The 24,366-nt window shown below is 40.9% G+C and overlaps 1 protein-coding gene across 1 annotated transcript in view; it reads left to right on the forward strand.

Annotated features, from left to right (window-relative positions):
- The window catches only part of LOC140476554 (vam6/Vps39-like protein), a 100,480-nt gene that overhangs the window by 42,486 nt on the left and 33,628 nt on the right, over window positions 1-24,366 (forward strand). The window contains exons 9-17 of the mRNA XM_072569337.1: window positions 3,796-3,916; window positions 5,675-5,795; window positions 9,034-9,163; window positions 10,580-10,722; window positions 11,573-11,713; window positions 17,781-17,922; window positions 18,507-18,593; window positions 19,168-19,241; window positions 19,669-19,767. Of these exons, the coding sequence (XP_072425438.1) occupies window positions 3,796-3,916; window positions 5,675-5,795; window positions 9,034-9,163; window positions 10,580-10,722; window positions 11,573-11,713; window positions 17,781-17,922; window positions 18,507-18,593; window positions 19,168-19,241; window positions 19,669-19,767 (1,058 nt within the window). The remainder of the gene's footprint in view (window positions 1-3,795; window positions 3,917-5,674; window positions 5,796-9,033; window positions 9,164-10,579; window positions 10,723-11,572; window positions 11,714-17,780; window positions 17,923-18,506; window positions 18,594-19,167; window positions 19,242-19,668; window positions 19,768-24,366) is intronic.

Consider the following 24,366-nt stretch of genomic DNA (forward strand, 5'->3'; position numbering starts at 1 on the left):
GTCCAATGACTCTTTGGAACTTTTGATGCAAGTCATTCACGCTGTTTCTCTTTCCCCAGATGCTGCCAGATCTGCTGATCTTCTGAAACACTGTGTTTTGCTTCCTATAACTCAGCTTGTTTTTTTAACAAGCTTTCCTTCACTTGAATCATCTGAAGCCAGAATCTCTTCAAGTCAGCCACTCCCATAAGGCATCTTCAGCAGAGCAAACCAGTCATCTGTTTTAGGTTAGGCTATTTTTTAATGTAGATTAAACTAGTTTTTTTTAAAAAAGACTCGAGTGTCAATAATTACCTTTTCTTTTAAACAAGTAAGCCACTTTGGCTATTTCCATAAAACTTAAAATACAATAATCCACTTTCAACAACTCTTCAAAACCAAAGTCCTCACAACAATTTTAAATATAATGCATTTCTTGTGGCAAAAACTGTATACATCTGTGTTACTACCTTTTGGTGGATCTGCCCTGCAGATGGGACAGGTCATACTCAAGGATGGCAGTGTTGTCTGGGTCTTATTCATACTCGGTAATACCTTTCAGACAAGGTCGAGCTCATGCTTAACTCATTAGTGCGGGAGCTCTCCCAATTTTGGCACAAAATACATTACTCAAACTGTTGCTCTTCTTTCAAGATCAAGGATATAATTGACTGTTTAATGTATACCATCTCCCCTACTCCTCCTATTCAGCTTCCTCTCCGTCATTTTTATTCTTAGATTTTTGCATCCACTGTATAAATAGACAATGGAGACTTTTGGTTAGGTGAGGAACAATTTATCAACAAAAATACTGACAGTAGTACTGAAAGCACATTTTGCCAAGACTGAATCGAGTGGACTATGTCATTGGACTACGATTCCAGAGGTTTATGTTTAGTGCTCTGGGGACATTGGTTCAAATCTCACCATGGCAGTAGGTGAAATTAATTTTAATTTATTAAATTAAAATTATAAGATAGTTTCATTCACAGTGACCATGGTACTATTCTCAGTTGCCATAAAAATCCATCTGGTTCACTCATGTCCTTGAGGGAAAGAAGTCAGCTGGCCTGATCTCCAGACCTGCAGCAACGTGACTCTTCAATCACCTCTAAAATGACTGACAAGCTATCCAAGTGTATCCAACCACTAGAGAGGATAAAAGGAATGAAACCAGTCAAACAACCCACTGTCAACCTAGGCGTCAGAAAGACAATGGCAAACTCAGCACTCTTGATTTTGCACAGTCCTTTTTCTAAACATCAGGAGGTTTATGCCAAAATTGGAAGAGCTCCCCCACAGATAAGGTAAGCATCAGCCTGACCTCATCTGCAGGTAACAATTTAGTGAGTATGTGCATGATCCCGACAACATTGCTGTTCTTGTTTATGGCCTGTCCCATCTGCATGGCAGACCCACTAGAGGTGGTAGCACAGTGGTATGCAATCAGGAGGGAGTCACCTCTGTAGTTCTCAACATTTAACTCTAGACCCGATGAAATCTCATTACGTCAGGCCATGGTTAAGGCAACCATCAGTACAAAGCCACAGCTGATGAGCGGGTACTATTCTAAGTTGAATACCAATTTGAAGAAACACTGATCATAGGCAAGGGCACAGAATGTACTCCGGTTGGGGAATTTCAGTTTCAAAGAGTGGTTTGGAAGCACCATTACTCACCAAGCTGACCGAGAGAAGGGCAGAGCTGCTGAACTGGGTATGCAGTAGATGATGAGGGAACCCAACAAGAGGACAAAGCCAACTTGATGTTGCTTTTCCCAGCTACTTGCCTCCGATGCATTGATGGGTGACAGTATTGGTGGAAATGACCACTGCACAGTCTGAGAATGAGAATATCTGCCATTGTGTTGTGTGGCACAACTAAGGGCTAACTGGTCTAGCTTTCAAAACTAAACATCCTTTACTGAGGGCGATTTTGAGCAGCAAAGTTGTATTCAGCATAGAGTCATAGAGATGTACAGCTTGGAAACAGACCCTTCGGTCGAACCTGTCCATGCCCACCAGATATCCCAATCTAGTCCCACCTGCCAGCACCTGGCCCATATCCCTCCAAACCCTTCCTAATCATATATCCATCCAAATGCCTCTTAAATGTTGCAATTGTACCAGCCTCCACCACATCCTCTGGCAGCTCATTCCATACACGTACCATTCCATTTCACCCTCTGCATGAAAAAGTTGCCCCTTGGGTCTCTTTTATATCTTTTCTCCCCTCACCCTAAACCTATGCCCTCTAGTTCTGGACTCCCCGACCCCAGGGAAAAGACTTTGTCAATTTATCCTATCCATGCCCCTCATAATTTTGTAAACCTCTATAAGGTCACCCCTCAGCCTCCGACACTCCAGGGAAAACAGCCCCAGCCTGTTCAGCCTCTCCCTATAGCTCAAATCCTCCAACCCTGGCAACATCCTTGTAAATCTTTTCTGACTCCTTTCAAGTTTCACAACATCTTTCCGATAGGAAGGAGACCAGATTGCATACAATATTCCAACAGAGACCTAACATGACCTCCCAACTCCTATACTCAATACATATGCCCCAACTACCATTATCATAAAACCAATGAATCCATAACATAAGACTGTTTGAATGTCAAATAGTGGTAGCAGCATGCAATAGACAAAGTTAAGTGATCGGACAACCAGTGAATTAGATCGAAGCTCCACGGTTCTATTGCATTCAATTGTGAGTGGTATTGAACAATTTGTTTTCTATTTATTCATTTGTGGGATGAGGGTCTTGCTGGCTGGCCAGCATTTATTGCCCATCCCTAGTTGACCTTGAAAAGGTGGTGGTGAGCTGCCTCTTGAACTGCTGCAGTCCACCTGCTATGCGTTGACCCACAATGCCTTTACGGAGAGAATTCCAGGATTTTGACCCAGTGGCTGTGAAGAAACTGTGATATATCTCCAAGGCAGGATCATGAGTGGCTTGAGGGAAGGTTGAAAGTGGTGGTGTTCCCATATATCTGCTGCCTTTGTCTTTCCATATGAAAGTGGTTGTGGATTTGGAATGGGCTGTTGGTACCAGATGATTTGCCTGGTTTCATTTCTTTGAGACTTTGTAGCAATTTGTATAGTTGAATGGCTTGCTAGGCTATTTCAGAGAGCTAAATTGAGAGTCAATGACATTGCTATGGGTCTGGAGTCACATGAAGGCCAGACCAGGTGAGGATGGCAGATTTCCTTTCCTGAAGGGCATTGAACCAGATGGGTTTTTTTCAATAATCAACGAAGATTTCATGGTTATCATAGATTCTTAATTCCAGATTTTTAAAAAAATCATAATTTAATAATTTAACAATATAATTAATAGAGGTAGATGCTCCCCAAATATACCCATCTTCAATGATGAGGGAGTCCTGTAAATTAATGCAAAGGTAAGTTTCAATTGCAACCATCTTCAGCTAGAAATACCAAGTGAAAGATCCTGCTCTGCTTCCTCATGAGGTCTCCAACTTATAAATGCCGCACTTCAGTCTATTTGATTCATTCAATGTGATATCAAGAAATAGCTGAATTATAGAATCACAGAATTGTTAAGAGTACATTATGGTTTTATTCCCTCTCAATCTCCCATACTATTACAATTGAGAATAATTGTAGCTTAGATTAATTAAATCAGCATAGCCAAGGAATTGATTTTGAACCAACTGCCACACTGTTTTAAAAGTACTTGTTAGTGGCAACCTCGAAGAGAAAAACACTGAGCAGACTTTCCCACTAAAGCCAATGGAACTGCTCAAAGAAAGTTGTTTCTAAGCAATTGCATTCATTTTATGATTGTCTCCAATAGAACATCAGTCGCCTTATATCATAGCAGTGCTGCCACGATATGTGGAGATCCGCACCTTTGAACCACGCCTGCTGGTACAGAGCGTAGAGCTGCAGAGGCCACGTTTTATCACCTCGGGAGGGTAAGTAAATGCATGTGACCATTTGTTGCCTTAGCAAAACAAACATTGCACATGAAAAGTTTTCAGGAAGTTGAAACAGGAACAAAAATTGCTGGAAGAAAGGGTCACTGAAGAGGAGTAACTGGACACCAGAACATTAATTCTGATTTCTCTCTAAAGATGTTGACAGAGTGGCTGAGTTTTTCTGGCAATTTTCTGATTTTGTTTCTGACTTCCACCATCCGCAGTTCTTTGGGTGTTTTTTTGTTTCAGGAAGTTGATCCTTCCAGGCAGGCTGTTTTTGGTCAACTGAGAGCAAAATCATTATAAAGCTGGAAAATGTTAGTGTCACATGGAATAGGGATTTGAATGCATTGCCACAAATTACTAAAGTGAGTACATATGAACACACCAATTAGGAACAGAACTAGTCCATTCAGCCCCTTAAGCCTGCTGTGCCATTCAATAAAATGGTTTAATTTGTTTGTGTTTTAAATTCCGAATTCCCGTCTAACCATATTGATGTTCAGTTCCCTTACCTTAGACAAAGAACCTCCATCTTTTAAAAATATTTATTGATTGCCACCGCCATCCAACCTCCACTGCCTTAAGACCTGAGAGCTCCAAAACATTTGGAAAAAGAAATTTCTGCTTGACACCAAGCCAAAAGGGTGTTCTCTAATTTTTAATCACTACCCCCTAATTCTGGACTCATCCACAAAAGAAATCATCCTTTCCATGTGCACCTTGTCAAGCCTGTTCAGAATTTTATATAATATAAGTTTATAGATTATACTTAAGACATTAATAGTACTGTTCTGTTGTGCACTGCATAGTTTTGTTGTACATGATTAATTTAGTTAATGTACAGTACCTTTTTATTCTTTTAACAGCCTGCAGTATTTAATATGGCAGAAGACCTCAATGTCCGCCAGACTGCAATGCTTATGCTTGTGCGCAGTGTTACTGTTATCTGAAAAATACATGCTATTCAGCTGAAATAGTGAGATACACATGCCACTTTATATAGCCTCAATATTGTTCTTATAGTTTGGAACCAATAATTTACACAGCAAATTATTCTGATAACATAAGGGCTACTTATTATCCCTTGGCTGTATGTTCCAGAAGCTTGTTTGTATTACTGTTTTTTTTTTAAACCCACTGCATCATCTCTCATTCATATGAATCAGTAATTAAGTACATCTTTTATTTCCACATTGATGTCATCCTTCTGTATCGCAACACAGGCAGTCCTAGAGTCTTATTTTGCTTCAGCCATCTTCATTTTCCACTCAGCCGTAAGATCAGCATTGTTTTAGCAATCAAAGAGAAACACTGGCCTGAATGTTTGTTTATTTCTACCACTACTGACACAATTATGATGGTGTACTTTCTTGCTTTAAAGAATGGTGTAACTTGTCAAAGTAATGAGCACCAGAAGCATGCAAATACCAAGCTGATTCCACCTGATCTGCCCTTCCCTTTCTAAGAAGTTGCTCAACACCTCTCAGAAATATATATTTTGTAAGCAGCCTGTTCAGAGATGTTTAGACACATCTCTGCAACATGTGGGACTTGAACTTCGGCTTCTTCACTCAAGGACTGGGACACTACCATTGCGCTCCAAGAGCCCTCATCTTACAGACATAATTTAATGATCAAATAGTGGTCACCTGGAGTCATTTGTGATAAACCAGCTAGCTGGAGAGGTGTAATGAATGATCCAGTGTTGATCTCTTTGCCCTTTTTTCTCTCCCTCTGGTCTCCACTTCCCAGGCCTAATATTGTTTATGTGGCTAGCAATCACTTTGTATGGCGACTGGTACCAGTTTCAATTGCAACTCAGATCCGACAGCTTCTCCAGGACAAGCAATTTGAATTGGCCTTGCAACTTGCTGTAAGTATTTGCAACATTTACTTGCACAATTGCATATCTTCTGAAATTACCCCAAAAGCTCCATGTATATTCAAGGTTCTTGCTCCATGTCTCTTCCTGCATTTGGTAGATGAAATTATCTTAATCTCTGGCTGCAGTTTTGCAGTATCATGTCAAATAATTTTAATAGGATCATTGGTTAAAAAATATGTTCTATATCGTGTTGAGAGATGTGAAATATGGATACTAGACTATTCCACATAACTTTTACTGGATGTATTTTATTGTCTCTGGTTGTAATTAATTTTATTTTTTTAATTCTTTAGTAAGGCATATTCCAGAAAGATATGGACAATGAACAGATAAGACAGTAATGCAGCTTGGAGAAAAGAGGGTGACCAGATTTTTCTGATTCGAATAACGACACAAGTCTGTGGATGCAGATAGAGTCATAGCGTCAGTCTCCATGCTGTATAACTCTTCGGTCCACACCAACCATTGTCTCAGACTATGTCTATATCTATCTATATCTCTCCAAATCTTTCCTATTAATGTACTTATCCAAATGTCTTTTAAACATTGTAAGTGTACCTGCATCCACCACTTACTCTGGCAGTTCATTCCAAACACTAATAACTCTGTGTGAACATGTTGCCGGTCATGTTCTTTTTAAATCTTTCTCCTCTCTCCTTAAAACTATGCTCCCTGGTTTTGAACTCCCTCACCCTAGGGAAAAGACCTTTGTCATTCACCTGTATGCGTGTCATGATTTTATAAACTTCAACAAGGTCACCCCTCAATCTCCTACGCTGTTGTGAAAAAAGTCCCAGTAGTTCTAGTCTACTTTTATATCTCAACTCCTCAGATCTCTGAGAACTTGAAATAAGACAAAAAAAATTTTGAACACTCTCACTGTTGAATAGAAGTATTAGATATATGTTGCCAAATCAAAACCCCAAGTTAAATATGACTCATCGGCAAGGCTTCCTGCTAATTCCAGTCCGTGTAATCCAACCCTTGTAATTCAATGCTTTCTTTTTCTCTTACTTTGAAACGTTTTGGCTTTTCTCCTATTACTTTTCATGCCTTCTGATTTTCCTCCTTGAAATTCAAATTCTAGCTGTTTCAATTTTTGTTTAATTCTCTTCCACTTTCTATTTTGAGCTGCTTCATTTATAACTGAATCCTAACTAATTTAGCATTTTACATAGTTTAATCTTTTCATCCTCAAGCTGCAGATAATGAAGCAATACTTCAACTGCTTCTGTTTTCATAGTGCCAACTTGTAAATTTATTTATTATTAATCAGCAGTGGCATAAAAGTTAACATGTTTTACTCTTGCACACAATGCATAGACAAGTTCTCATTTAAAGGATGTAGCTATTTTAATTTACAATAAATGCAATATTTCATTGAGAAATATTGAAATCAATGTGAATGCTGGCCTTTCGTAGTGTACTTGTGGATTCTAAATCCTATAAAAGCCCCTGAACTGTTACTGTTGAAGAGGGATTTTAAAGAGGAGCCTGAGTCCCATGTTCAGCAGTACAAATAAATCTTTGTTTGGAGCTCCTTGCCAATGCAGCATGGGAGAGGTCTCTAGGAAACTCTCTTATTTTTTAATAAAGTACAGGATATGAATACATACTGCATTACAATAGTGAGACCTCAGTGCTCACCACATCCTCTCTGAACTACACATCCAATTCTTTCAATACATGATCAATGATTGGCAACTTCATGGTCAAGCCTAGATCCTCCTCCACCCTTGAACCTCACCCCTCCAAGCGCAACAGGGGCAACACAGCCTTCCAAGTCCTCCCCTTCCACCCCACCAAACTCTGGATACATTGTAGGTGGCAGAAATGGCAGAGGATGATACAAACAGACCCCACCACCAGAGATATATTTCCCTTCCCACCCATATCTGCTTCCCTAACTACCTTGTTAGATCCACGCCCACCCCCCCACCAGCCCACCCTCCACTCCCGGCACCTTCCCCTGCCACTGCAAGAAGTGCAAAACCTGCATCCACACCTCCCCACTCACCTCCATCCAAGGCACCAAAGGAGCCTTCAACATCCAACACAGATCTACCTGTGCTTCCACACACGTCATCCACTGTATCTGTTGCACTCGATGTGGTGCCCTCTACATTAGGGAGACAGGATGCCAACTTGCATATCATTTCAGAGAACATCTCTAAGACACCCACACTAAACAACCTCACGGCCCTGTGGCTGAACACTTTACCTCCCCCTCCCACTTCATCAAGGACATGCAGGTCCTGGGCCTCCTTCATTGCCAAACCCTAACCACCCGATGTCTGGGGAAGCCTCATCTTCCACCTTGGGACTCTCCAACCATTGGATCAATGTGGATTTCCCCAGTTTCCTCTTGACCCTCCCCCCACCTTATTCCAGTTCCAACCTTCCAACTTGGCACCACCCTCTTAAACTATCCTACCTGTCCATCTTCCTTCCCACCTACCTGTTCCACACTCCTCACCAGTCTATCACTTTCGCCACCTCCTTCATCCACCTATTGCATTTCCAGCTACCTTCCTCCCTCAGCCCCATCCACCTCCCATTTATCTCTCAGCCCCCTTGGCCCACAAGCCTCATTTCTGATGAAGGGCTTGTGCCCAAAATATCAATTTTCCTGCTCCAGAATGCTGCCTGTCCAGCTGTGCTTTTCCAGCACCACACACACTTCCACATTTTAATACTGACTGTAATGTGCCTTCCCAAACATTTTCCATTTGTATCGTATATTTATTACTAGTGACTCTCCAAACTCTTATGCAATTTATAATCCTTTCCTAACCTTAGTGCAAAAGATTAGAAAGGATATTAATTTCTATCAATAGTTGTAATGTTTGTAATATCAGCCCTAATATAATATTATTTTATAAAGTTATTCATAGTTACTAGAATTCTGTGACAAATCTGACAATTTAGGTAGCAGCTTCCCTCTTTTGAAAGGCTAGACAAAGCAGTCTCTTTGTCTAGCAGCTGCCATTTACAACTTCTTCTATTTGCCTGCTGCAAGATGATTTAAATTTTTTTTGATGCCAGGATGGACTCTTTTTTTTTTAATTTACTTTAAATAGTTTTCGTACTGTTTCTCTTTACTAAATGGGATAGCACCTATTCAAATCCCATTGATAGGAATGATATTCAATAACATCTACAGTTTTATCAAGTCAGGCCACCCATTTTTGAGTATTTGTCTGAAGAGTTGCTGTTTTTGTTTCAGAAAATGAAAGATGACTCCGATAGCGATAAGTGGCAGCAGATCCACCATATTCAGAACTTGTTTGCTTTCAATCTGTTTTGCCAAAAACGCTTTGATGACTCCATGCAGGTCTTCGCAAAGCTTGGCACAGGTGACAAAGTGGCTTTATTGTTTAAAACTTGGGCCAACCGTATTTACAGTGCAGTAAAGAATTGAGGCTCAAAAGAAAAGACCATTGATATCCTCTCGAATAAAATATTTCTTATTGCTTTCATTTCATTCCAGTTAACAATTTCATAAGGCATGAATTGTTGCTCAGTGATGCTGAACTTGTATTTTAATGCTTCCTCTGTTGAAGAGGTGAAAGAAGATAGTGCTGTATTTGGAGTTCTTGAAAGCAATTTGGAGTCAACAGCTCTATGATGGTTTTAATGTCACCATGTGAGAATACAGTGGAAAGTGGTAATACTAAAAATGTGATGCTTTCAAGAAATTGGAGAGATGGTTTCCTTCTGAAATTATCCGCAAACTGAAGAGTCATGTGTTTACATGAGGATGTTCACTTTTTATGAAGTACAGAAGCAATGAAAAGCACTGAGTTTGAGTAAATTCAAAATATGACAGTGAAGAACGTTACCTTGGAGCTCAACAGGATCTTGATGAGATGGGCCAGTGGGCTACAGAGTGGCAGATGGAGTTTAATTTTGATAAATGTGGGTTGCTCCATTTTGGATAGACAAATCAAGGCAGGACTTCATGGTTAGGTCCTAGGGAACCTTGGAGTGCAGATTCATTCTTCCTTGAAACTGGAATCGCAGGTTGGTAGAATAGTGAAGATGATGCTTGGTATGCTTGCCTTCATTGGTCAGTGCATTGAGCATAGGAGTTAGGAGGTCATGGTACATTGATTAGGCCACTTTTGGAATACTGCGTTCAATTATTGTCTCTCTACTGTAGAATGATGTTGTGAAAGGTTTCAGAAAAGATTTAGAAGGATGTTGGCAGAGTTGGAGAGTTTGAGCTGTTGGGAGAGGCTAAGCAGGCTGGGGCTATTTTCACTGGAGAGTGAGGCTGAGGGATGACCTTCTAGAGGTTTATAAAATCATGAGGGACATGAAAAGGGTGAATAACCAAGGTCTTTTCCCCAGGATGAGAGATTTCCAAACTAGAGGACTTGGTTTAAAGTGAGGGGGGAAAGATTTAAGAGAAATCTATGGGGCAACTTTTTTAATGTAGAGGGTTATGCATGTATGGAATGAGCTGCCAGAGGAAATGGTGGAGGCTAAATTAGAACGTTTGAAAAGCATCTGGATAGATATATGAATAGGTAGGGTTTTGATGGATATGAGCCAAATGCTAGCAAATGGGATTTGGCTCATAAGATAACTTAGGATATCTGGTCGGCATAGACGAGTTGGACCAAAGAATCTGCTTCTTTGTTGTACATCTTTTTGACTCAATGATGATCTATCTCTTCTACAATTTTTGGACAGTTTTTGTTACCAAATAGAGCTGAATTAAATTCACTGTGTGCTCTTCATTAACTTTCTTGAATTTGATTTTGCAGATCCCACTCATGTAATTGGGCTGTATCCAGATCTGTTACCAGCTGACTACAGGAAACAGCTTCAGTACCCAAATCCTCTTCCCACGTTATCCACTGCAGAACTGGAGAAGGCACATTTAGCACTTATAGACTACTTGACACAGGTAAACATGCCAAGTGTCCCTGACCTAATAGATTTAAATGAACTTAGGAAGAAGATATAGGGCTTATACCTAACCTCTTGTGAATGGATGTGCTTGTGAGCTCAAGACCTGCTCAAATTAAATGTACCTGGGAAGCAGCTGAAAAGAATGTGGATCAGTAGGCTGCTTTGCGGCACGGTGGCTCAGTATGGACGGTACGGAGGCTCACTGTTAGCACTGCTGTCTTACAGCACCAGAGACTCTGGTTTGATTCCAACCTCAGGCGACTGTCTGTGTGGAATTTGCACATTCTCCCCATGTCTGCGTGGTTTCCTCCGGGTGCTCTGGTTTCCTACCACAGTCCAAAGATGTGCAGGTTAGGTGAATTGTTCATGCTAAAATTGCCCGTGGTATGCAGGGATGTGTAGACTAGGTGCATTAGTCAGGGGAAATGTAGAATAAAAAGGTGGGGGAATGGGTCTGAGTGGGATACTCTTTGGAAGGTCAGTTGGACTTGTTGGGCCAAAAGGCCTGATTCCACACTGTAGGGATTCTATGCTTGACGCAATTGTGCCAGGCGGAGTGGGAGATGCAGGGGTCTTATTTATACAGTAGAGTAAGTACCCTAAAATTTGGAGATAACTGGCAAGATTGATATGTTTCCTGGTGTTAGTGTATATCATTGGACTTGAAGTGTTTTATATCCACCTGTGAGAAGATGTGTAGAACATAATGTGGGTGAGCGGGTACTGGGAACAGTGAAATGAAGCATTTAGTGATCTGATAGGAAAGCGCACAGTGGTTTTAAAGCCAACATTGTTGTGGTCATGTCCTTCATTAGCATTTTTATAATTCTTTCATTTCTTCCAAGAAACGAACTCACTTGGTAAAACAGTTGCATGATTCAGAACCCTCTACCACGTCACCCCTGGTGGAAGGGACACCAATTATCAAGTCAAAGAAAAAATTGCTCCAGATCATTGATACAACATTACTGAAGTGTTATCTTCATGTGAGTATGACAATGTTTTGATTGAGTAAGGAAGTAAGTGCAACTTTGGAAAGAATGTTACATTTTTTCATTCCAAGTTCTGAACCTGGAGAATGATATTTAGAGAGGTTGGGTACCTGATGACTGTTGTCCTCCTCCTCACTCATCGTAAGGCTGTACAGTAATACTAAAAATGTCTACAAATGTAAAGATATTATAGATAAGTACATGTAATATTTGCAATAAGGTAGACAAATAAATAACACAAATAATTGTATATAGGTATGGCATGACTGTGATTATAGAGCATAGCTATATGGTGACTAAGGCTGGGAACTGAGCATCAGAAAGTATTGCACCTTTAAGCACAACAGGCAATTTTTTTTTTAAATAAAAAAAATTTATTTAAAAATTGTTAGTGAAGTCAGTGCAGTAGTGAAAAAGGATACTGGTTCAGAAAATGCAGATGCAGCATCAGTCTAGGTGGAACCGAAAAGCAACAAGGAGTGAAGAAACGTTAGTGTGGGTTGAGTGTAGAACGACCTCAATTATCCGAAATGAGACAGGCGCGGTGCATTTTGTTTGGATGACTGTTCAGATAATGCTTTTGTGGGACCTTGAGATCTTGTTTGGATAGAGCGAAATTCAGATAAGAGGTTGTTCTGTATATGCCTCAAACCAGTAGGTAGAGATTCCATCCAACAGGAAATTAGAGATGCGTACAACAAGAGGTTATAATAATCACAGGTGACTTTAATCAGGAATGAATTTGACGTGGTATAATTGTTAGACTGTGTGCAGGACTTTTAGACCAGTTGATACAGGAACTGACTAAGAAACAGGCTATCCTTGATTTGATTTTGTGAAATGAGAAAGGGTTTATTAATAATCTTGCTGGAAAAGTGATCGTGACATGATGGAATTCTTCAAAGAACGAAAAAGTGAAATAGCATAATTTGAAACAAGAATTTTATACCTTTGTTATTTTTGTTTAGCTTTGAGGGATGAATTGTAGCAGATAAAGTAACTTCAATTTAAAAAAAAAGACATAGATTAGGCATGGCTAATATTTGAGGAATGATTACATGCATTGCAACAGTAATTCTTTCCTTTTGGGCGAAAGAACATAACAGGAAATGTGGCTAACAAAATAACTTCAGGATAGTATTCGTTCCAAAGAAGAGTTATACAAAAATTGCTGGAAAAACTAGCAAACCTGAAGTTTGGAATGAGTTTAGAATTCAGCAAAGGGCCAAAAGATTGAAGAAGAGCAGAAAAATAGAATGACAGTAAACTTGCAAGGAAGATTTTCAGCCCATCATACATAAAAAGGAAAATGTTAGTAAAGCCAAATGCCAGGCCCCTAAAGTCTGAAATGGATGATTTGGCATTGAAGATCAAAGAAATAAGTGCAATTAACCAACTACTTTAGTTCAGGATTCACAGAAGAAGGCATAAATAACTTCCAAAAATGCTAAGGAAGCAAAGAACTATTAGGAAGAAGGAATCGAAGGAAATTGGTATTGTTTAAAGAAAAAAATGCTGGAAAAGTTAATAGGACTAATAGGTGATAAATTCCCAAAGTCTGAATTTACATCCCGGAGTACTAAATGAGGTGGCCACGAAGATTGTGGATGCATGGTTGTTATCTTCCAAAAATTCTGTCACAACTGATAACTCCTGGCAAACTGGAGGGTAACAGATGTAATGCTACTGTTTTTAAAAAAAAAGAGGGAGAGAGATAATAGCAAAATGCAAAATAAAAAAATGAAAGAACTGCAGATATTGGAAATCAAAAACAAAAGCAGAAATTGCTGGAAAAGTTCAGCAGGTCTGGAAACATCTATGGAGAGAAATCAGAGTTAACATTCTGGGTCCAGTGACCCTTATTTATAACAGGATCTGAAATGTTAACTCTGATTTCTCTTCGCAGATGCTGCCAGAACTGCTGAACCTTTCCAGCAATTTCTGGTTTTGGAGCAGTGGAGTACAGACTCTTTAGCTTAACCTTAGGTTTAAAGAAAAAGCTGAAGTCTATTAAAAATGGCAAGGCATGCACTGGGACTCCACAAATCCAGTATGGATTCCTGAAAGGGAAATTACATTTGACAAACCTGCTGATGTAACATGCTTAAAAAACTAGTAGAACACACCAGGAGGAACCAAATTGATGAGATGTAATTAGATTCTCAGAAATGTTAATGTAAAGTTCCAGAAAAGAGGTGTGTCCAAAAATCAAAGCACATGGAACTGGGGGCAGTATACTGGGTATGGACTGAGAAACTGGTTAGCAGAATAGGAATAAATTAGTCTTTTTTTAACCTTGGAGTAGAAGTTGGTGAAAGTGGGATACTGCAGGCATCAGTGCTTCGTTCACCAGTTATTCATAATACATTTCAGCAGTTTGGATAAGGCAGTCAAGTTTAATACTTCCAAGTTTGTCAACAAAATAACACAGAATTGACTGGTGAATAGAAAGTAAAAAGGTCTCATAGACAAATTGAGTGAATGGGCAGAACCGGTATAACGTGGAAAAGTGTGAACTTAAAAATGGAGTGTAAGGGTATTATTAAAATGGTGATAGATTGGAGAAAGTGTGATGTACACAGCGACTTGGGTAACTTTGTACACCATTCACTGACAGCATGCAGACAGATACAGCAAACAGAGAGGAAGACAAATGGTATATTGACCTTCTTTGCAAGAGTATTTAATTACAGGAGCAAGGGTTTTAGTGAGACCACTCCTGGAGTATTGTGTGAGGTTTTGATCTTCTTAACTAAGAAAAGATATACTTGACATAAGAAAATGCAGCAATAGTCCATCATTGACAAATCTGTCATCCCAGGAATCAAAGGAGGGGAAATTGAGTTGACTAGGCCTGTACTCGGGAGAAAGTCTGCAGATGCTGGAGATCAGAGTCGAGAGTGTGGTGCAGGAAAAGCACAGCAGATCAGGCAGCATCCGAGGAGCAGGCGAATTGATGTTTTGGGTATAAGTCCTTCATCAGGAATGAGGCTTGTGAACCAAGGGGGTGGAGAGCTAAATGAGGGAGATGAGACCGGGAGGCAGGGGGAGGCTCGCTGAGAGTGCGATAGGTGGATAGAGGTGGTATAATGGTGATAGGTCAGAGGGGAGAGTGGAGTGGATAGGTGGGAAGGAATATGGACAGGTGGGGCAGGTCATGAGGGCAGTGCTGAGCTGGAAGATTGGAACTGAGATAAGATAGGCGGAGGGGAAATTAGAAAACTTATGAAATCTGTGTTGATGCCATGGGGTTGGAGGGTGAGGTGTTCTTTCTCTAGGCATTGGATGGTAAGGGAGTACCAATGGAGGAGGCCCAGGAGCTGCATGTCCTTGGCGGAGTGGGAAAGGGAGTTGAAGTGTTCAGCGACGGGGTGCTGGGGTTGGTTGGTGCAGGTGTCCTGGAGATGTTCTCTTAAGCGCTGTGTGAGTAGGCGTCCTGTCACCCCAATGTAGAGGAGACTGCATCAGGAGTAAATGATGTGTGGAAGTGCAGGTGAAACTTTGATGAATGTGGAAGGTTCCTTTGGGGCCTTAGATGGAGGTGAAGGGGCAGGAGTTGGCACAGGCTTTGCAATTCCTGTGGTGACAGGGGGAGGTGCCAGAAGGAGAGGGTGGGTTGTTGGGAGGCATGGACCTGATGAGGCAGTGGTAGAGAGAACTGTTCTTTCCAGAAAGTGGGTAGGGGAGTGTTGGGGTCCGTTTGTAGGTGGTGGAAATCGCAGAGGATGATGCGATGTAGATGGAGGTTGGTGGGGTGGAAGGTGAGGACCAGGAGGTTCTGTCATTGTTGTGGTTGGAGGAATGGGGTTCGAGGTTGGAGGTCCAGGAAGTGGCTGAGATGCTCTGGAGGGCATCATCAACCACATGGGAGGGGAAATTGCAGCCTTTAAAGGAGGAAGCCATCTGGTGTGTTCTGTGGTGCAACTGGTCCTCCTGGGACCAAATGCAGTGGAAGCCGAGGATTTGGGAATAAAGAGGCAGGGTGGAAGGAGGTGTAATCAGGTAGCTGTGGGAGTTGGTGAGTTTGTAGAAGATGTCAGTGTTGAGTCGGTCACCGTTGATGGAGATGGAGAGGTAGAGGAAGGGGAGGGAGGTGTCTGAGATGGTCCAAGTGAATTTAAGGTCGGGATGGAATGTGGTGGTGAAGTTGATGGAAGTCAACCTCCTTGTGGGAGCATGAGGCAGTGCCAGTGCAGTCGTCAATGTAGAGGAGGAAAAGGTGGGGAATGGTGCCAGTGTAACTACAGAAGGTCGACTGTTCCACGTAGCTGACAAAGAGGCAGGCATAGCTGGGGCCCATGCGGGTGCCCATGGCTACCCCTTTCGTCTGAACAAAGTGAGAGGATTCAAAGGAGAAATTATTGACTGTGTGGACCAGTTCAGCCAAACAAATTACTCTCAGTGGAAGGGTCCTGGTGAGGATGTCAGAAGAGGAAGGAACTGAGAGCTTGGAGGCCCTGGTTGGAGCAGATGGAGGTGTATGGGACTGGTTGTCCATGATGAAGCTGAGGCGTTGAGGGCCAGGGAAGCAAAAGTCTTGGAGGAGCTGGAGGGCGTGGGTGGTGTCCCAAACGTATGTAGGGAGTTCCTAGATCGAGGGGATGTTGAGGTATTTGGAGATGAATTTAGTGAGTGACAGGAAGGGGCAAGGGCAGAAGCCTGGATGATAGGTCAGAGAGCCCTGTCAACCACAGTGGGTGGGAAACTGCAGTTATGGAAGATTGAAGACATGTTGTGAAGGTAGCATCATTCAAACAGATATGATGCAAGTGAAGTAAATGGGAGAATGGTATGGAATCCTTACATAACATGCAGTGTGAAGAGCTGTAGTGAAGATAGCAATTGGAGTCAGAGGCTTCATAGTGGATGACAGTGGACAGTTTATTCCCCAAAATATCCTCACTTTTAATCCCACTGGCCTCTGCATTCAAAGGATCATTCTGTGCCATTTCAGACAACTCCAGCAGAACGCCACCACCAAACGCTACTTCCCTTCACTCTCTACGAAATGCATACAGGGAGACCATTCCCTTCAGGACATCCTAGTCCATTTCTTGCCCACCAACACCACCCTGCTTCCTACACCACTTTCCCATATAACCACAACAGGTGCAACTCCTGCCCTTCACCACCTCCCTGCTCACCATCCAAGGGCCTGAACAGACTTTCCAAGTTGAAGCAGTGTTTCACCTATATCTCCTCCACTCTGGTCTATTGCATTTGCTGCTCCCAATGTGGCCTACTCGACATTGGAGAAACTAAATGCAGACTGGGTGACCACTTTGCAGAACACCTCCATCCATACGCAGGCATGATGCCAATCCTCCCATAGCCAGTCATTTTAACACTGCATCTTCTCTCATGCCCAGTTGTCTGTACTTGGCATGCTGCAATGCTCCAATGCGAGTCACACTGCAAACTGAAGGAACAACATCCCATCTTCAGACTAGGCATTTTACATGTTTCTAGACTTAACATTGCATTCAACACCTTCAGATTGTGAATGCACTCCCATTCATTCCTTTTCTTTTAGCTTTACCTGTTGCATTTTCTGTCACCATGTCATCCCCCCACCCCCCACTCCAGTGAGACTGTCTGTTCTTTCCAGTTTGGCAGTTAGACTTACCATTGTTCTGCCATTCTCATATTCCAATCACTTAATCTGCACTATCAGCACCCTTACTTTCCCAGCACTCCGCCCTCCACTGCTGCATAAATGCTGCCCCCTCCATACTTCTTGTCGTCTCTGATGAGTTATCCAGACTTGAATGTTAGCTTTCTCTCTCACTGTAGATGCTGCCTGACCCGCTGTGATTTGTAGCAATTTTTTGTTTTCAGTCTAAATGTTACTTAAATGTTGTGAGTGTCTCTGTCTCTACTGCCCTTACAGGGAGTTCCGGATTCCTGCCATCCTTAGTGAATAAAGTTCCTTACTTATTTTTGGAGGGTATCGATGAAGCTTAGCATGTAGATGAGAAATGGGAGTGAAGTCCAATCAGCCTCTCCACCCATGATGCAGTTGGCAATTTGTGATCTTTGTTGCCCCTTGTTTTATTTTCAGACAAATGTGGCTCTTGTGGCCCCCCTCTTACGGTTGGAGAACAATCACTGTCACATTGAAGAAAGTGAACATGTACTGAAGAAAGCGCACAAATACAGCGAGCTCATCATTCTGTATGAAAAGAAGGGTCTGCATGAGAAAGGTGTCAAGATTTGTTCCTTGTATTTTTATTTTTAATTTTCTCTTGTAAACTTAGAAGCAGGAGGAGGCCATTTAGTGCTCAAGCTATTGCACTATTCTGTTTGATCATCTGTATCTTTACTGTTTTGACTTACTTTGCATTTTTAACCCTTAATACATCTTTGAATGCAAACCTGTTAATCTTTGTGCCAAAATTTTTAATTGATCCCCAATCTTTTTGGGGGCAGTGGAGGAAAAACTGCCAGATTTCTGATACCTTTTGTAAGAAGTGACTTCTCATGTCATCCCTGAACCACCTAGTTCTAATTCAATTGCAGCGTCCTCTTGTTACGTATTATCCTCACCAAAAGAAATTGTGTGTCTCATATTTTCTTGCATTACAATGGCAGTTGTATAATGGTCCTAAAACCACAATTACATTGCCCCTTAATATTTTCTACACAAATATATACAAGCTTAGTGCTGGCCTTGGAAAGGCTTTAATAATTATTGTCACATTGTGTAGTGAAATAATTTCCTGTTGCTGCTCTGCATCTGGCACTCTTTCATCTTTAATGATGAGAACTTTACTGTTTCCCACTGTAGCCCTGCAGGTTCTCCTAGACCAGGCAAAGAAAGCCAATTCACCACTAAAAGGCCATGAGCGAACTGTGCAGTACCTCCAACGACTGGGTTAGTAAGGATTCCTATTTTTGTATAATACACTCAATGACTAACAATGCCCTATAATATACAATCCTGACAACCAAATTGATAAAGACACTGGCCAAATAAGCAAAACGGTTGATCATGGCATAATGGTGTGTTAGCTGATCTGAGACCAAGCAAGGTTTTACTGTTAGAATTGGTCTCTATACTTGGTACCTACAGTGAAGAAAACAGCAATTGATCGTGATCCAGTATAGTATATTTGTAGAGTGAGATCAGGAATGGTTTTGATGCACAGTTATGAGCATTTATTATTCGGATTCTGATATTCAGTTGTGTTGGCAAGGAGAAAGCTGTCAGTATTAATGTTTAATCATGAGCATATATAAAATCTGAAATTTTATGAATAGGAAATCTGACGTAGAATGCTTTTGAAAGCATCAAGATTCAGGCAGTCATTTGAAGTCCTCCATTAAATTTGAAGTTCTGTTATTTTGGGTTTGATCAGTCAACACTTCTTGCACTTAACTTAAGCAAGTGGTATTACAGATGAAGCTGTTCTCTATATCTCTCTGCTCTGATCTATTTCTGTTTTTAGGGAAAGACAACTTGAATATTATTTTTGAGTTTTCTCTATGGGTTCTAAAAGCATGTCCAGAAGATGGGTTAAAGGTACGATTCAAAATATTCTTTAAAGTTTTATTTTCAGCTAAGGTTCAAAGCTGCAATGTTATAATCAATTAAATCAGTGTTCTGCAAGCACCTTGCTGTAGATTTTTAATCAAATCCTTCAGAAATATTATTATACATGTCTAGGGCAGGTAGGCCTTGAGAGAGTTCAACCACTGTGCCATAAGAGTCTAAGCACCTTTCTATATACTTGCAATTCATTTAAGCTGATGTTCAACTCTACTTTGTACAATATTTATCAGCAAGAGAACATTGTTTACCTGCAGCAGCATGATGAAGATGGATGTTGTAGATAGGGCAATGTGCGACATGAATGGAAGGGTGCTGTTTGCAGCAGAAATGAAGTTGTGAATAATGCAATAAATAGCTTAACATATTGGTTGAAATTTAGTTTTCCTTCTGTGTTCAGATATTTACTGAGGATCTACTTGAGGTGGAAAACTTACCAAGAATCAAAGTGTTGGACTTCCTAAAGGATAGCTGTAAGGAACTTGCTATTCCATACCTGGTAAGAACCATTCTTGTTTGTATGCTGTATTAACATTCATCACAAGTGATGCTTCCCTCATTTCATATACCACTCTATGTAAATTTCACTTCTGAATGATTACTTGAAGTGGGTAAAAAGTGATGATTGCATGGTTTGATTTTCAAACATTTCCATTCTGCTTGCTATGTAATTGTATGTTAAATTTGAACAAACAACACAATAAAATAGAAAGCATGAAATATGTATTGCAACTAAGAATAAACTATTCTCCTACCCATCCTTGTTGCTTCATCTAAATAATTTCCTGTACAGTCGTCTATTATTTCACCCAAATAGACTCATAAAGATGTACAGCACGGAAACAGACCCTTCGGTCCAACTTGTCCATACCGAGCAGATATCCTAACCTCCATCTAGTCCCATTTGCCAGTACTTGGCCCATATCCTTCGAAACCCTTCCTATTCATATACCCATCCAGATGTCTTTTAAATACTGTAATTTTACCAGCTTCCACCACTTCTAGCAGCTCATTCCATTCACACACCACCCCGTGTGTGAAAACACTGCTTTTAAATATTTCCCCTCTCACCCTAAACCTATGCCTTCTAATTCTGGACTCCCCAACCCAGGGAAAAGACTTTGTGTCTATTTATCCGATCCATGCCCCTCATGATTTTATAAACCTCGATAAAGGTCACCCTCATCCTCCGATGCTCCAGGAAAAACAGCCCCAGCCTATTCAACCTTTCCTATAGTTCAAATCCTCCAACCCTGGCAACATCCTTGTAAATCTTATTTGAATCCTTTCAAGTTTCACAACATCGTTCCGATAGGAAGGCAACTAGAATTGCATGCAATATTCCAAAAATGGCCTAACTAATGTCGTGTACAGCCACAACATGACTTTCCAACTCCAATAGAGGTCCTCACCCTCAACAATTTCTCCTTTGATTCCTCTCAGTTTCTTCAGACCAAAGGAGTAGCCATAGGCACTCATAGGCCCAGCTGTGCCTGCCTCTTCATCAGATATGTGGAGCAGTCCATCTCCCACATTTACACTGGCATCATTCCCCACCTTTTCCTCCACTACATTGATGACTGTATAGACGTTAACTTGTGCTCCCATGATGAGGTTGAACAGTTTACTTATCCTGGATTGATGATGTTACAACAGGATATGGGCCGTGTTCAGATTTATGATGTCAGAACAGTAGCACTCTCCTCACTGACTTAAAGGTTTGAGACTTCAGAGACTTAAGCAGATAATATAGATTAACATACAGTGCACTAGTGAGAGAATCCTAAACTGTCAGAGGTGACTTGTGGTTCAAAATGCCATCCACCTTCTCAGATGTCAAAGTTGTCGAATGCAAGAAGTGATCTGGCCGATATTTGTTCTTTAACTTAAAAAAAAAAGACTGGTAATTTTCTCCAAATTGTTTTTGGGACTGTTATATGTGCAAATTGGCTGCCATGTTTCCTACATTACAGTGCCTTCACTTGAGAAGAAAACTTCATTCTCTTCCAAAGAAATCCAGTAGTACTTTGATCATGGGATTCCAAGCTACAAAAAAAACAAGAGCTTGCATTTATTTAGAGTCTTCCTTGTCATTAAACTGCCCAAAATGCTTCACAGGAGCATTAACAAAGGTTTGGCACAAAACCACATGAGTCATTAGAACAAAGTCACTAAAAACTTGGTCAAATACAGTCAATATTGTTTTGAAGGTAAAAGCAGAAGGATTAGGGTGGTAATTCCAATCTTGAGTGTAGATAACTGAAACATGATTGATGAAACATCCAGTTTGTGTCACTTCTCGAAGAACGAATGAGTTTGAGAGGGTGCAGTTAGAAATTACCAGGATAAAAAATTTTAGCAACAATGTTATCTTGGAAAATCAGGGGTTGTTCTCCTTGGCGCAAAGATTATTGAGGAGATATTAAACCAATATTGGAATATTTTGACAGGTTTGGAATAATTGAAATTCAGGATGTTCAAAATTAGAAGAGCACAGTGATCTCAGGATTGTAAGACTGGAAGAATTGAGATATCAGTGAGATGCTCTATGATTGATTCTGCATATTTCTGACTCTTCATTCTTGAGGAAATTATCTGCAGCAATGTGTCCTCTAATCATTTGCCCATATTCTAAGCTGACCCCGTTCTGGCTACTGCTACTTTTATGCTACCACAGGGCCTTTAAATTGAACAATGAATTTTAATTTTAAACAAAACCAGAAATTTCTGGAAAATGCACCAAATCTGGCAGTATCTGTGGAGAGAAAGCAGAGTTAACATTTTAGGTTGAGTGACCCTTCCTCAGAACTTTGTATCTATCTTTTATCTATCTTAATCTTACTATGAAGTTGTGCTTCTGTAACTTGCATTTCCTTAGGAGTGTTCACAACATTTTTTGGATGCAACTCTGAACCAAAGTCCATCACTTCTGTAAAACAAAAGAAAGAACTTCTGATGCTGTAGATGTGAAACGAGAAAAGAAATTGCTGAAGAAACTCAGCTAGTCTGGCTGCAAACACTTCTGTCCACCAATGTTGCCAGATCAGAGTCTGCACAGATATAGCATAGGAATAGATCCTTCAGTCCAACTAGTTCAAGCCAACCATGTTCCCAAATGTTTAAACAAGTACCATCAGCCTGCGCTTGGCAAGTATTCCTCAACTTTTTCTGTATATGCATTAATGAAGTATCTTTTAAATGTGTAACTGCACATGTATCCACCACTTCCTCTGGTAGTTCATTACACACACTCACCACTGCGTGTGTAAAAGAAATTGCCTTTCATGTCCCTTTTAAATCTTTCACTTCTCACCTTAAAAATATGCCCCCAGTTTTGAACTACCCTACTTTAGGGAAATGACCTTGTCTATTCATCTTATCAATGCTCCTCATGATTTTATAAATCTCTTTGTCACTTCTTGACATACAGTAGTGTTACCATCATTTAGTCCTCCACTATCAACATCCTGGTGGTTATCATTGACCAGAAACTCAACTGAACTCATCACAGTACACGGGATCTTGATCAGATAGGTCAATGGGCTGAAGCCTGGCAGATGGAATTTAATTTAGATTAATGTGAGGTGCTGCACTTTGGAAAGGCAAATCAGAGCAGGACTTATGCACTTAATGGTAAATTCCTGGGGCGTGTTGCTGAAGCAAAAGACCTTGAAATGCTGGTTCATAGTTCCTTGAAAGTGGAGTTGCAGGTAGATAGGATAGTGAAGAAAGCATTTGGTATGCTTTCCTTTATTGGTCAGAGCATTGCATATAGGAGTTGTAAGGTCATGATGCAGCTGAACAGGACATTGGTTAGGCCACTTTTGGAATACTGTGTGCAATTCTGGTCTCCCTCCTATAGGAATGATGTTGTGAAACTTGAAAGGGTTCAGAAAAGATTTACAAGGATGTTGCCAGGGTTGGAGGGTTTGAGCTATAGGGAGAGACTGAATATGTTGGGGCTGTTTTCCTGCAATGTTGACACTGAGGGGTGACTTTATAGAGGTTTATAAAATCATCAAGGGCATGGATAGGGTAAATAGGTCTTTTCCCTAGAGTCGGGAAGTCCAGAGCTAGAGGGTTTAGAGTGAGAGGGGAAACATTTAAATGGATTTAAGGGGCAACCTTTTCACGCAAAAGGTGGTACATGTATGGAATGAGCTGCCAGAAGAAGTGGAGGAGGCTGGTACAATTACAACATTTAAAATGCATCTGGTTAGGTATATGAATAAGAAGGGTTTAGAGGGACATGGGCCAAGTGCTAGCAAATGGGACTAGATTAGCATATCTGATTGGCATGGGCGAGATGGACCTGTTTCCGTATTGTGACGCATCTCTATGACTAGGACTCAACCTCCTACATTCCAGTGAACAAAGTCTAAGTCTATCCTACCTATCCTAATAAATCAAACCTTCTATTCCTGGCAACATCCTGATAAATGTTTTCTGAACCATCTCCAATTTGTTAATATCCTGTCTATAACAGGGCAACCAGAACCGCACACAGTACTCCCAAAGAGGCCTCCCCAACGTCCTGTAAACCTCAATGCAATGTTCCAGACCTATACTCAAAAGCCTGAGCAATGCAGGCAGGCATTCTAAACGTCCTTTTAACTACCCTAATGACTTGTGTCGCAAATTTCAAAAAAGTATGTACAGTACCTGAATCACTAGGTCTCTCCATTCCAGCTTTTGTTCCATCTCTTCTATTTCTGCTTTTAATCTTTTTTTTCTCACCCTTGTTCTTCATCCACGTTTGGCATCTCTTTCCTATTACAATACCTTATTTTGTTTCTCTTGTTTGTCTTCAAAATTCCTTGCACAATCCGTCAACATGGGCGGCACGGTGGCTCAGTGGTTAGCACTGCTGCCTCACAGGACCAGAGACCCAGGTTTGATTCCAGCCTCAGGCAACTGTCTGTGTGATGTTTGCACATCCTCCCCGGGTTTCCTCCAGGTGCTCCAGTTTCCTCCCACAATCCAAAGATGTACAGCTTAGGTGAATTGGCCATGCTAAATTGCACATAGTGTTCAGGCATGTGTAGGCTAGGTGCATTAGATGGGGTTAATGTAGAGTTGGGGAATGGGTCTGGGTGGG

The sequence above is a fragment of the Chiloscyllium punctatum genome, chromosome 4 (genome assembly GCF_047496795.1).
Source record: "Chiloscyllium punctatum isolate Juve2018m chromosome 4, sChiPun1.3, whole genome shotgun sequence".
Classification (NCBI taxonomy): Eukaryota; Metazoa; Chordata; class Chondrichthyes; order Orectolobiformes; family Hemiscylliidae; genus Chiloscyllium; species Chiloscyllium punctatum.